This window comes from Capra hircus, chromosome 3 (assembly GCF_001704415.2).
Source record: "Capra hircus breed San Clemente chromosome 3, ASM170441v1, whole genome shotgun sequence".
NCBI classification, from domain to species: domain Eukaryota; kingdom Metazoa; phylum Chordata; class Mammalia; order Artiodactyla; family Bovidae; genus Capra; species Capra hircus.
In genome coordinates this window covers 22,934,756-22,949,328 of record NC_030810.1, presented here as the reverse complement: position 1 = coordinate 22,949,328, position 14,573 = coordinate 22,934,756, and the positions used below count along the sequence as shown (strand labels likewise).

Below are 14,573 nucleotides of genomic sequence, written 5' to 3'. Positions count from 1 at the left end.
ACAAAAAACTTTGATTTTGTTTTGCTCAACAATTTTTAAATTTATTTGGCCATGAAACCTTTTTCCTACTTTAACAAGCATTACTGTTTGTGGAACAGGCTTTGGGAAATACAGTTGTAAAAAGAATTCAAGCTGATACTTTTGGACATACATTTACACGTATATTTGAATGCTTGCTCAGCCACTTATTTATAAACGGAGCATTCTTGAACAAATTGTCTTAACTACTCTGATTATCAGTTTATTGAAGAATGAAGATAACATGATAAATATTACTATGCAAATGCCCTAGCACACGGGACACTTAATATCAGCTGTCACAATCATGTTTATATTTCAGGCAAGATAACATTCTTTAGATTTAGTTTATAATAATTTTTTTTCATTTTTAGGCCTGATCCTAATAGTTATATAGGTTATTTCTAAGTTCAATATGAAGATGATTTTAATAAAGAAGATTAAATAGTTGGGGAAGTGTGTGTGTGTGTGTGTGTGTGTGTGTGTGTGTGTGCACGCGCTCTCAGTTGTGTCTGATTCTGTGACCTTACAGACTGTAACTCACCAGGCTACACTGTCCATGAGATTCTTCAGGCAGTCACAAAAATGGAGTGGGTTGTCATTTCCTTCCCCAAGGGGTCTTCCCGACCCAGCATCTCCATGTCTTCTGCGTTGGCAGAAGGATTCTTTACCTCTGAGCTACCTGGGAAGCCCAATTAGGGACATCTAAGTGTTAATATCTGTAGACGCTGGCTAGTCAATTCACCAGAAGCATTTAAGTTAATTTATTGCGCACTAAGAAAAAGGCATAGAAAAGTGAGAGTAAAAAAATATAATCAACATATTGTGAGCTTTGTCTCTTTCTGATTCTAAACTCTAGTTACATAATCTCTCTTTTAAAATTAGGATATGAAACGTTCTTATCTAAGAACATGAAGAGTTTGTACTCACCTATTTTCCTTTTTTAGCATTAATTGGAAGATAAATAGGGTAATCGATAAGCCTTTTGTACTCTGAATAATAGATTATGTGAAATTAGGTAGAGATGTTATACTGTTTCACCTCTTGGACTAAATTTATAGACATTGAGTAAATACGCTTTAAGGACCAGAAAAATTGAAAATGATTTCAATATAGACTTTTCTTGGGAAGATGTTTTTGGAATGCACTTAAATATCTGATTTCCCCTAACAGTTATTATATATTTCCCAGCAGAACTGTTATAGTTTCTAGTAACTTCATCAGCTGCCTATATAGAGGTACAATTAAGCCAATAATGAGGTGCTTTTTTCTTTTAACTTTTTATTTTTATATAATTTTAGACTTATAGAAAGTTGAAATAGTACAAAGAATTCCCCTATGCCTTTTACTCAGAATCTACAAATGTTAATATTTGCTTTTCCTTCTCCCTCCATCTTTCTCTTTCTTTCTCCTCCTTGCCTCCATCTCTGTATGTGTGTCTGCGTATAAATTTTTCCCATCATTGCTGTGGACTGAATTGTGTCCCTCAAAATTCATATGTTGAAGTTCTAACCCCCAGCGGTGGTATTTGGAGATGGGTCATTACCTTTGGGAGGTAATTAGGTTTAGATGAGTTTATGGGGTAGGGTTTTCATGATAGGATTAATGTCAGAGATCCCATATCAGTGATGTTCCTTTCTCTCTGTCATGTAAGGACACAACCAAAAGGCAGCCATCCTCAAGCCAGAATGAGAGCTTTCACCGAAACCTGGCTGTGTTGGCACCCACATCTCAGACTTCCAGCTTCTAGAAGTATGAGAAATAAATGTTTATTGTTTAATTCACCTAATCTATGATAGAAGACAGGCCGAGAAAACTAACAGTTTTTCTCTTACGGTGATGTAATTATCAAAACAAGGAACTAACAATATAATAAGCTCTAGTAATTTTCTGGTGAAGTCTGTAGGGTTTTCTATGTAGAGGATCATGTCATCTGCAAACAGTGAGTTTTACTTCTTCTTTTCCAATTTGTATTCCTTTTATTTCTTTTTCTGCTCTGACTGCTGTGGCCAAAACTTCCAAAACTATGTTGAATAGTAGTGGTGAAAGTGGGCACCCTTGTCTTGTTCCTGACTTTAGGGGAAGTGCTTTCAATTTTTCACCGTTGAGGATAATGTTTGCCGTGGGTTTGTCATATATAGCTTTTATTATGCTGAGGTATGTTCCTTCTATTCCTGCTTTCTGGAGAGTTTTTATCATAAACGGATGTTGAATTTTGTCAAAGGCTTTCCCTGCATCTATTGAGATAATCATATGGCTTTTATTTTTCAATTTGTTAATGTGTATTACATTGATTGATTTGCAGATATTGAAGAATCCTTGCATCCCTGCGATAAAGCCCACTTGGTCATGGTGTATGATCTTTTTAATGTGTTGTTGGATTCTGATTGCTAGAATTTTGTTAAGGATTTTTGCATCTATGTTCATCTGTGATATTGGCCTGTAGTTTTCTTTTTTTGTGGTGTCTTTGTCAGGTTTTGGTATTAGGGTGATGGTGGCCTCATAGAATGAGTTTGGAAGTTTACCTTCCTCTGCAATTTTCTGGAAGAGTTTGAGTAGGATAGGTGTTAGCTCTTCTCTAAATTTTTGGTAGAATTCAGCTGTGAAGCAGTCTGGACCTGGGCTTTTGTTTGCTGAAGGTTTATGATTGCAGTTTCAATTTCCGTGCTTGTGATGGGTCTGTTAAGATTTTCTATTTCTTCCGATTCAGTTTTGGAAAGTTGTACTTTTCTAAGAATTTGTCCATTTCTTCCAAGTTGTCCATTTTTTTGGCATATAATTGCTGATAGTAGTCTCTTATGATCCTTTGTATTTCTCTGTTGTCTGTTGTGATCTCTCCATTTTCATTTATAATTTTATTGATTTGATTTTTCTCCCTTTGTTTCTTGCTGAGTCTGGCTAATAGTTTGTCAGTTTTATTTATCCTTTCAAAGAACCAGCTTTTAGCTTTGTTGATTTTTGCTACGGTCTCTTTTGTTTCTTTTGCATTTATTTCTGCCCTAATTTTTAAGATTTCTTTCCTTCTACTAACCCTGGGGTTCCTCATTTCTTCCTTTTCTAGTTGCTTTAGGTGTAGAGTTAGGTTATTTATTTGACTTTTTTCTTGTTTCTTGAGGTATGCCTGTATTGCTATGAACCTTCCCCTTAGCACCGCTTTTACAGTGTCCCACAGGTTTGGGGTTGTTGTGTTTTCATTTTCACTCATTTCTATGCATATTTTGATTTCTTTTTTTTATTTCTTCTGTGATTTGTTAGTTATTCAGCAGCGTGTTGTTCAGCCTCCATATGTTGGAATTTTTAAAAGTTTTTCTCCTGTAATTGAGATCTAATCTTACTGCACTGTGGTCAGAAAAGATACTTGGAATAATTTCAATTTTTTTGAATTTACCGAGGCTAGATTTATGGCCCAGGATGTGATCTATCCTGGAGAAGGTTCCATGTGTGCTTGAGAAAAAGGTGAAATTCATTGTTTTGCAGTGAAATGTGCTATAGATATCAATTAGGTCTAACTGCTCTATTGTATCGTTTAAAGTTTGTGTTTCCGTGTTAATTTTTTGTTTAGTTGATCTGTCCATAGGTGTGAGTGGGGTATTAAAGTCTCCCGCTATTATTGTGTTATTGTTAATTTCCCCTTTCATACTTGTTAGCATTTGTCTTACATATTGTGATGCTCCTATGTTGGGTGCATATATATTTATAATTGTTATATCTTCCTCTTGGAGAGATCCTTTGATCATTATGTGGTGTCCTTCTTTGTCTCTTTTCACAGCCTTTGTTTTAAAGTCTATTTTATCTGATATGAGTATTGCTGCTCCTGCTTTCTTTTGGTTTCTATTTGCATGGAATATCTTTTTCCAGCCCTTCCCTTTCAGTCTGTATGTGTCCTCTGTTTTGAGGAGAGTCTCTTGTAGACAACATATGTAGGAGTCTTGTTTTTGTATCCATTCAGCCAATCTTTGTCTTTTGGTTAGGGTTTTCAATCCATTTACGTTTAAGGTAATTATTGATAAGTATGATCTCGTTGCCATTTACTTTATTGTTTTGGGTTCGGGTTTATACACTCTTTTTGTGTTTCCTGTCTAGAGAATATCCTTTAGCATTTGTTGGAGAGCTGGTTTGGTGGTGCTGAATTCTCTCAGCTTTTACTTGTCTTTAAAGCTTTTGATTTCTCTTCATATTTGAATGAGATCCTTGCTGGGTACAGTAATCTGGGCTGTAGGCTATTTTCTTTCATAACTTCAAGTATGTCTTGCCATTCCCTCCTGGCCTGAAGAGTTTCTATTGAAAGATCAGCTGTTATCCTTATGGGAATCCCCTTATGTGTTATTTGTTGTTTTTCCCTTGCTGCTTTTAATATTTGTTCTTTGTGTTTGATCTTTGCTAATTTGATTAATATGTGTCTTGGGGTGTTTTGCCTTGGGTTTATCCTGTTTGGGACTCTCTGGGTTTCTTGGACTTGGGTGATTATTTCCTTCTCCATTTTAGGGAAGTTTTCAACTATTATCTCCTCAAGTATTTTCTCATGGTCTTTCTTTTTGTCTTCTTCTTCTGGGATTTCTATAATTCGAATGTTGGAACGTTTCATATTGTCCTGGAGGTCTCTGAGATTGTCTTCTTTTAATTCGTTTTTCTTTTTTCTTCTCTGCTTCATTTATTTCTACCATTCTACTTCACTAATCCTATCTTCTGCCTCCATTATTCTACTATTTGTTGCCTCCATAGTGTTTTTGATCTCATTTATTGCCTTATTCATTATATATTGACTCTTTTTTATTTCTTCTAGGTCTTTGTTAAACCTTTCTTGCATCTTCTCAATCCTTGTCTCCAGGCTATTTATCTGTGATTCCATTTTGATTTCAAGATTTTGGATCATTTTCACTATCATTATTTGGAATTCTTTATCAGGTAGATTCCCTATCTCTTCCTCTTTTGTTTGGATTGGTGGACATTTATCCTGTTCCTTTACCTGCTGGGTATTCCTCTGTCTCTTTATCTTGTTTATATTTCTGAGTTTGGGGTGGCCTTTCTGTTTTCTGGCAGTTTGTGGAATTCTCTTTATTATGGAGTTCCCTCACTGTGGGTGGGGTTGTACGGGTGGCTTTTGAAGGTGTCCTGGTTAGGGAAGCTTGTAGCTTGATTTCTTCTCTCTGGAGTGCAGTGAAGTGTCCAGGAATGAGTTAAGAGATGTCAGTAGGTTTGGAGTAATTTTAGGCAGCCTGTATATTGAAGCTCAGGGCTGTGTTCCTATGTTGCTGGAGAATTTGCATGGTATGTCTTGCTCTGGAACTTGTTGGCCCTTGGGTGGTGCTTGGTTTCAGTGTCGGTATGGAGGGTCCTAAGATGGCAGAGGAATAAGACAGGGAGACCACTTTCCTCCCCTACAAATTCATCAAAAGAAGATTTAAATGCTGAGTAAATTCCACAAAACGACTTCTGAATGCTGGCAGAGGACATCAGGCACCCAGAAAAGCAGCCCATTGTCTTGGAAAGGAGGTAGGAAAAAATATAAAAGACAAAAAAAGAGACAAAAGAGGTAGGGAGGGAGCTCCGTCCCAGGAAGGGAGTCTTAAAAGAGAGAAGTTTCCAAATACCAGGAAACACTGTCACTGCCGAGTCTGTGGCGAGCCTTGGAACCACAGAGGGCAACCTAACTGGGAGGGAAAATAAATAAATAATTAAAACCCACAGTTTACCTGCCCAACGATAACTCCCCTAGCGGAGAAGTAGCACAGACGCCTGCATCCGCCACTAGCAAGCAGGGGCTGGACAGGGAGGCGCGGGCTGCATTGCTTAGTAAGGACCGGGCCTGAGGGCAATCTGAGGGAACTAACTTGGGCTAGCAAACCAGACTGTGGGATAGCTGCCATAGGAAAAGCCCTAACCTAAGACACCGCCAGGCCCGTACACAGAACAAAGGACTGACTAGAGCTACACGAAAAGCCCTAACCTAAGACACTGTCAGGCCCGCTCACAGAACAAAGGACTGTACAGAGCTAGTCGGCTGAAGACCATCCCCCTCCAGTGACAGGCAGCCAGAGCTGGAAGGGGGCAATTGCAGCCCCCTTCGAGAGACAGTATCTACCAAACTGCAAGCAGGCTTCTTTCCTAAGAGTTCTTGCGGTTTTGGACAGTCAACATCCACCTGAGAAGGTGCGCCTGTTGTTCACCCAGAAAACTGAGTGGCGGGGACGGGGGAGGTGATAAGTCGCAGTGACCGCTCGTGCCAAATACCTTATCACCTGAGCTCCTCGGACCTGGGAAGGGCACAAAATGCAGGAGTCTGCGCCTCTGAGGACTAGATGTAATTTTTTTTTTTTTTTTTAGCTAAAATTTCCACGTTTTCTCTGGCTGGAATTTCCATGAAATATAATTCTAATCTATGCAGTCCTTATGAAGAAACTTAGTATCTCTTGTACCTTAAGAATATTTGGAAGTTCATCTGGTCATTTGAGCATTTTAAAGTTGTCCTTTTTTAATTTGCTTAGAATTTAGCAAATACCTCTCATTTCCAAATGCCATCACTTTGAGGAGTAGGGCTTCAACATACACATTTTGGGAGGACACAAATATTTGGTTTGTAACACTGATTTAATGAGATTATACGAGAATCAAATAATAGCTAATATTTATTGTGTTTTCTGCTAGCCACTATTCTAAGTACTTACATTTCATTGATTCATTACTCACAGTAACCTCAAAAATTTTAGGTACTATTAGTTATCCTCACTTTACAGATGAAGAAATCTGAGATTTAAGGAGATGTAAGTTGTTCAAGATCACACATATACACACACACAATCTAAATTAGCTCTTTTGTTTTCTTTATACTTTTCTTTAGTGTGACCCATTCATTAAGGCCCAGCTCAACTTTTTCCGCCTATAGGAAGTTTTGCCTGATTGTCTTCAATTTTGAGAGACTGGGCTCTACTATGACTTTTTGATAGCATTAATTGCCAGTACCATTCTGATGTAGCTTGTCCTTTTATGCTGCTGTTATTTGACTTGGTAATAACTTAAATAAATTATAAGCACTGTACAACCATGGGCCATGATTTTTATCTCCTTTATCTCCTACATTTAGGATATAGTTAGTGCCTAATTGTTAGTAAGGGTGATTAAATATGAACGTTAGGAAACCTCAGGTCAAAGTATTAGCTTAATTTATAAAAATGAAAGAAAACTGTAGAAGTTTGTCTGAATTAGGGTAACTTTATAAATGGTTTTTGCCTGGAGAATTCCATGAACAGATGAGCCTGGTGGGCTACAGTCCATGGGGTCGCAAAGTGTCAGACAGAACTGAGCAACTAAGCACAGCACGGCACAGATTATCCTGGGTTTGTATCTGTATAGCCTGTTTTTCTGTACAAAGTGGTTGGGGAAGGTAAAATATAGACTGTTAAGAGTGTTTTTTATTGAAATGTATTAGCAAAGAAGTAGAGTTTCAAAGTATGGTTCTGATTTTCTCATCTATCAATATAATAGAGATTGTAATTCTAAAAAGTTGACTCCTTTAAGTAGTAAATAGAACACCAAATGTACTTTTATAATGTAGTGGTTTGTTTTAGAGAGAGATTTGAAATAATTTTATAATCCACTGTTGTAAATACCGAGAATAGGTACTTTTATGAATTGTATAATTTAATCATAACTATAACTCTCTTTTGAGGTAAGGTAAGCATTGTCTTTATACTTTTAAAATGAGGCATGAAATTAATTGTGTAACTTGACCAGATTACCATCTAGGGTAAATTGAACCTGGCCTTGTTTGAGTTAGAATTCAATAGTAATGATGTTGATGTTGTGTTAGTAATAATAGAAAGAAAGTGAAGTCGCTCAGTCATGTCCAACTCTTTGTGACCCCATGGACTGTAGCCTACCAGCTTCCTCCATCCATGAGATTTTCCAGGCAAGAGTACTGGAGTGGATTGCCATTTCCTTCTCCAGGGGATCTTCCCGACCCAGGGATAGAACCCAGGTCTCCTGCATTGCAGGCAGATGCTTTACTGTCTGAGCCACCAGAAAAGCTGTTAGTAATAATAGTTAGCATTTATTTTACTGCCTTACATGTAATATATAATGTAATCTTTAAAACAATATTATGAAAGAGGTACATGGGACAGTTGAAGGATCTGAGACTTGGAAAAGTCAAAGAATATGCCCATCGCCAAATTAGAAGTGCTGGTGCCTAAACGGTAATGCACATCTATTTGTCAGCAAGATCTATACACTACAGGACAGTAGCTCCCACTTGCTAAAGCTGGTCCTGTTTCCACTACACTCGCTTGACTCAGGCATGGACTCCAAGATTAGGAACACTTGTAGTTTGGCAATATCTATCAAGTCTACATGTTCAAAATACGTATCATCATAAACTGGTTTGTCAAGTAAAAAGTGTCCGTTTCATGCACACAGATTGGCTTATCAAATAAAAATTAACATGGTCTATATCAAATATCTCCTACTGTAATGAAAATAATATTTGTGAATCATTTATTTGCTAAAGAACTTATAGATTTGAACTTATCTTTGTAACATTGTTGAAGGATTTTGAAGGTATTTCTGAAAACTGCTGTGTGAATTATGATCATAGAAACAGTGATCGTACGAAAAAGCAAAGATTAAACCAAATTTATTTTTGGTGGAAATATTTATAGTTTCTTGTATACGTCCTTTTTTAGATCATTCTCATCTTGGCTGCTGTCGACCCAAGGATTATAAGGTATGTAATAAAAACTACATGTGATAGTTATCCTGGCTTTCTGGTTAGAGCATACATAAATTTCTGATATGTATGGTCAGATATTATCATATTCATTTAGTCAAGAAATCTACAAACAATAATTGTCATATTATGGAATGTCATTATTTTGTCTGGAATAGACTTTTCATTGAGTGTCTTCCTATAACTATTTTGTGACTTTTGATTGTTCTTTTGAATCAGTTATTTGTCTTTGTGTGTGTGTGTGTGTGTGTGTGTGTGTGTGTGTGTGAGAGAGAGAGAGAGAGAGATAGAGACAGAAAAATTGGCTGTTACTTTTAGTGATACCTCACAGTAGTAATTCTAAATTTCATTTATTCATTCATTCATACAGCAGCATCATAATTTTTGTAGTATCTGCATATAATTTATGCTATCTTTAAAAAATCCACAGAATCTAAAAATAAGTGCATATATATATATATAAAAACTGATTCATTTTGTTGTACAGCAGAAACTAACAATATTGTAAATGTACTTCAATAGAAATTAATTTTAAAAATTCAAAAACTGAAAGTTCATCTTCTTTTCATTTATAAGTATAAATGAAAATTAAAATAGTTGAAAATCGGTATCATATGCTTTAAATGGATGATAGCCTTAAAAATACAGTGAAAACAAAACAATGGTACTAAATTCTAGCTAGATAACAAGACTCTGAGACATGTTCTCTATTTCTTAAAATGAGATAAGCAATGACATACAGGTGTAGCAGACATTACCAATAGCTAACTGAAGATTTCTGATTGAAAGAGAATTGAATAGAAAGTACATTTTTTTCTTTGTGATTCACTGTCTTTTAGTGTATGTCCATGTACCATGTAAAATAATCTTGTGTATTATCTAAATTTATTTTGGACAGCATATTAAAAACCTGCTATATCACTAGTAGTTCATGTTCTGCGTTTTGAGAAGTATTTCCCCAGGATTTATCTTTTCTGCCTCTAAGTGAAAACTTCTTAATAAGAGGAGGTATTATATTTAGGAAAACAAAACAAAAATCACACCTTTCTTTATAATACCTTTGTTTATTTACTTGAAGACGATTTATTCTGTACTTTATGGCACTGAATAGCATAGTTCTTTGCCAGGCTTTGATTGTGATGAAAGAAATACGGAAGAGCCAAGGCAGAGTTGTGACTAAGGGTCCAAATCTACCAGAGTGTCAGAATCATAGAGGTGGAACTATATGAAAATCCATTCCAGGCCTACTAAATGAAAATTGCTGAGAATGGAGGCTGGAAATTTTTATTACAAGTTTCCAGGTGATTCTTATGCATTCTTTTGCTGTCTATGCAAGCATTGGCATTTGAGATCTATGAGTATAGACATGAACATATCACTTAAATGGAACCATCCCTCATATAGTGTTTGTATAGGGCTGTGCCCTTTTTAAGGCTGTCCCGAGAGGAGTGTGGGCCTGGCATAATTCACCTGGTGCAGACCCACTCTATTATGTGGAATATACTCAAACACATGCATGTATACTGATCTGTGTAATATATGTGCTTATGAGCGTGCCTGTAAACACACACACATGTGCACACACACATACATCAAAAAGCATAATGTTCTTTGTCTTGCATGGGACCTGGGGAAGCCACCTTATTTGTAACACCAAGGGATAAGCCTGTCTTTGTACATTTTCTTCAAGTCATGTTTCACAATTTTTATGTATTTATTTTCTTCTTTATTTGCATCTTTGTTTATAGTCTGCCTTTAAAAAAAGCCAAACTATTTCTACTTTCTCCTTATTAGTGTATAGGAATGCAAGGGATTTCTATGTGTTGATTTTATATCCTGCAACTTTACTGTATTCATTGATTAGCTCTAGTAATTTTCTGGTGGAGTTTTTAGGGTTTTCTATGTAGAGGATCATGTCATCTGCAAACAGTGAGAGTTTTACTTCTTCTTTTCCAATGTGTATTCCTTTTATTTCTTTTTCTGCTCTGATTGCTGTGGCCAAAACTTCCAGAACATGTTGAATAGTAGTGGTGAAAGTGGGCACCCTTGTACACCCGTGGCAGATTCAGTTGATATATGGCAAAACCAATACAGTACTGTAAAGTAAAATAAAATAAAATAATCTGTCAGTTCTAAAATGGCAAGGATCTTATTGGTCTTACTTATTGATAATCACTAGTACTTAGCATATTGCCTGATACATAGTGTGGATTCCTAAAATATGTTTGTTGTGTGAGTGGATTATAAAGAAAAAACAAGTAAACCAAATATATAAAAGTATAGAAAGGTGGGAAAGTTTATCAGACACTAATCGTTATCCTAAGGTAACTATAATCCAGTTCTGTATTGACTGGTCTATTTAAAGGTAGGTGTATATCTTCAGAATCCCCTCTTCTAAATGAATTATTTTAAAGACCTTCACTTCTATCCCTTAACTATCTGCCCACCCTCAACTCTATATTTTTCATTTTCAGAGTTAGAGTAGAAGTTAATCATTCATACCACCTTTGTAAGGCTGTGGGTAGTAAGTCAGCTTACAGGATTATTTTTTGTATTGAAAAGGTAGATTTCCATAGAAATATATATTCAGCATTGAACAGGGCTGTTCTTTCTATGGAAAAATAAAGGATTGTTTTCATATAGGCATATAATAGCTGGTGGAACACTGTACGGTATCTATAAGGAAAAGAGTTATGAAACTATGAGTGCTTGCAAGAAATTTTTAGAAAAGTAAGACTTTGCCTAAGCTCTGTTGAGAAATATATTCTGCAGAGGCAAGAGAAGAGAGGTCCATGAAGTGACCCCATTTTGTGTCTTCACCTTATTCTAGAGCATTGCTGTCCTCTTCACATAGTGGAAAACGAAGGAGAACCTGAAGAGGCATGTTGGTTTCTTAAAAGCCTTGGCCTTGAATTGACACATGACATTTTTACCTACACTCTGTTTGCCAAGAACTAACCAGATGGCCACACCTACATGCAGGGATTGCTTCTCGGCAGTAATTCTGCTCTGAAGAAAGGAAAGATGAATTGTGATGGAAAGCTAGTCCTTTGTTCTGTCACATCTAGAATGCCTTGTTTCTCTCTGCTCCCAGCTTCTCTCATACTATTAGGAAAGATGATATGACTAAAATGCTATTATGTTATTAATAGAAATAAGCAAAAAATTAGCAAAACTAGTAACTGTCTCTGCCTTCATGGATATATTATGATAATGAAAGAGATAATAAAATCACAAAAATCAATATATATTGGAACTGTGACAAATATCATGAGGGATATGCATGCTGACTTCGACTAGTTATATATTAGGAGGATTTGATCCGGTGAAGGAGAACAGAAAAAGGATTTTGAGGATTGGTGACTGCTCTGGAGCTCTGAAGGTGGATAGTAATTTACTGTGTAAAAAGGAGGGAAGCACATGTCCAAGGGAAAAGGGGGAAGTAGCATTTATAAAGGTTCAGTGGGTAGGCAGCTAAAAGACCAGTGTTGCTAGGAGTGACAGACATGGGTAAGCACACGGTGTAAGCTTAGGCTGGAGTAGTAGATAGGGATCAAATCTTTTTTGCCATGTTAAGAATTTTGATTATTATCCTAGGTACAATGGGAAGCAAATGAAGTTATTTTAAACAATAAGATGATACAGTTGGCTTTGTACTTTGAAAATATTACTCTTGATAGTAGTGTGGACTGGGAAAAGAATGGAGACAGTAGACAAGTTAGTGGATTATTGAGTAGTCAATGTGAGAAATGATGGCTTGGATTAAGATGATAGTAATGGAGGTCAGTTGCAGTGGAGATATTAGACAGATATTTAGGGCTAATGTTGACAGAAAAGTACACTTGACAGATGGAAAAGATGCACTATGTTTTCCTAGAGAAAAGGTCAGTGTCATAAAGATATACTTCTATGTAGGGTAATTCAAAAATTAGTAAAATCTCAATAGAAATATCTCCAGGCCCCCCCCCTTTTTTTTTTATTCTAGGAACTAAGCAAAAATAGTCAAGAAAAGTTTGAAATCAGAGAGTATTGAAAGGGTCTTAGCCGTGCAGTATTATGAATGACTTTTGTATTTCTGATTTTTACAACTCAGTGTTTTCTTGATACCTTTTATTGAGATAGGAAATGTGGAAAAGCCAAATTAAAGTATACAGAATTCTAAATTCTGCTGCAATTTCTTGTTTATCTTGTTTATTAGACTTTGGAGAATGTCTTGACTATTCAGGTCAGAAAAAGATCAGAGCTTAAAAATAAACCATATGGCACTTGATGTATTCTGAAGGGGATTTAATTTTAAGAAGTCATTGAGCTTTTGTTTCTGGCACTTCGATGGGAATGAAAGCACACGAAAGAAGGATAGGGTTCTCAGGTAATGGAGAAGGATAGGACAGGAGATAAGAAATAGTGGGGGTAAAGGCCATTTCTTTCAGTGGGACGTGAGGGTATCCTAACAAGACATAATTTTACATTTTCACATTCTTAAAAATTGGCCTTGGCCAACAGATCTTTTAAGGAAGCAATTTGTAGACTCTGAAATTTTTTTTTTGAATTTTTATTGGACCAGTTGAGAAGTGCAGACTATTGGATATGTAGGATTTTGTTCTTTTTCATTCTAAGGCATCTTTTACATGAACAGTTATGATCATATAAAACACCCTCCAAGGTAGCCACTGTAATTCTAAAGTATACTTAGTGAAATTATGCTATTTGGAACAGTAAGTGTGCAATTTAAAATCATAGTATAAATATACATAAGATGATCAAAAGATTGAAACTTGGAAGGGGCATTGGCCTAAACTGAAACACAGGCATAAGAATCTGACAGTGTTGGTCATTATGTTGCTAGTACAACATATGTTGTATGTTGCTTATGTCTTGGGCGCCAACCTAGTGGTTGGTATCTTAGATTGGAGACCTGACAAATCTGTACTTCTAAGAAGATGGAAGGTCTGGTAGTGGTTTCTTCCAGAAGCATTTTCTCCCATAGAGGAAAATAAAAAGAAGAAACTGAGGAAAGTTGTCATGATATTCTGACAGGTGGCCCAGGGCAAAGTTTTTACTAAGGATTCTGGTAGAATGAGGACATCTGAACCTGTCAGTTCTTAGATTTGGCTACAGGATAGCTTTAGAAGTTCATGCCTGGTCATTTTGCTCTGGCTTCCTCTTATAGACTCAGAGAAAAAAGTGACAGAGAGACATATTAGTAACATATGTAATAAGACAGGTTTCCACCTAGGATACAAGTTTTCAGATTTGAACAGATAATGACAAGGGTTCTCCATTCCTACAAGACAGAGTAACTCAGTATTTGGGAGCTTTAACAAAAGGAGAGCAGACTCCAGACCTAACAGAAGATTCAGTTAACACACCATTGTATTGATAGTTAGAGAGATCCCCCCACCCCACCCCAAGGAGGGAGGCCCAAGAGTCCCAGAGGAAAAAAACTATTTCTGAGTTGAATGTCTTAGATTTGGCAACTAGGAGGGTCTCTTTGGATCTTGTTGGATTTCAGGGTTGTCAACTGCCAGCTCACCAAAAGATCACCACAATAACTGGAGAATCTGTTGATATCAAGCAAAGCAGAGCTTTGATTATGCAGTAAGGGAGAGCATCACCTTTGCAGACTTAGTAGTATCTCTAAAAGGTTAAGAGTAATATCTCTGAAAAGTTAAGGGTGGATGTTTATAGGTAAATATTTAAAGGTTAAGTGTTTGGGAGTCTTGGCTCCAGAGTTTTAAGGAAGGGCTTTAAAGCTTTAGCTGATTGTGGCTCAGATCATGAACTCTCCTTATTGCCAAATTCACACTTAAATTGAAGAAAGTGGGGAAAACCA

The 14,573-nt window shown here is 36.4% G+C and overlaps 1 protein-coding gene across 2 annotated transcripts in view; it reads left to right on the top strand.

Moving 5' to 3' along the window:
* The window catches only part of SPATA6 (spermatogenesis associated 6), a 167,716-nt gene that overhangs the window by 99,070 nt on the left and 54,073 nt on the right, over positions 1-14,573 (top strand). For both annotated transcript variants that reach the window (XM_018043965.1, XM_005678448.3), the window contains exon 9: positions 8,697-8,737. In XM_018043965.1, the coding sequence (XP_017899454.1) occupies positions 8,697-8,737 (41 nt within the window). The remainder of the gene's footprint in view (positions 1-8,696; positions 8,738-14,573) is intronic.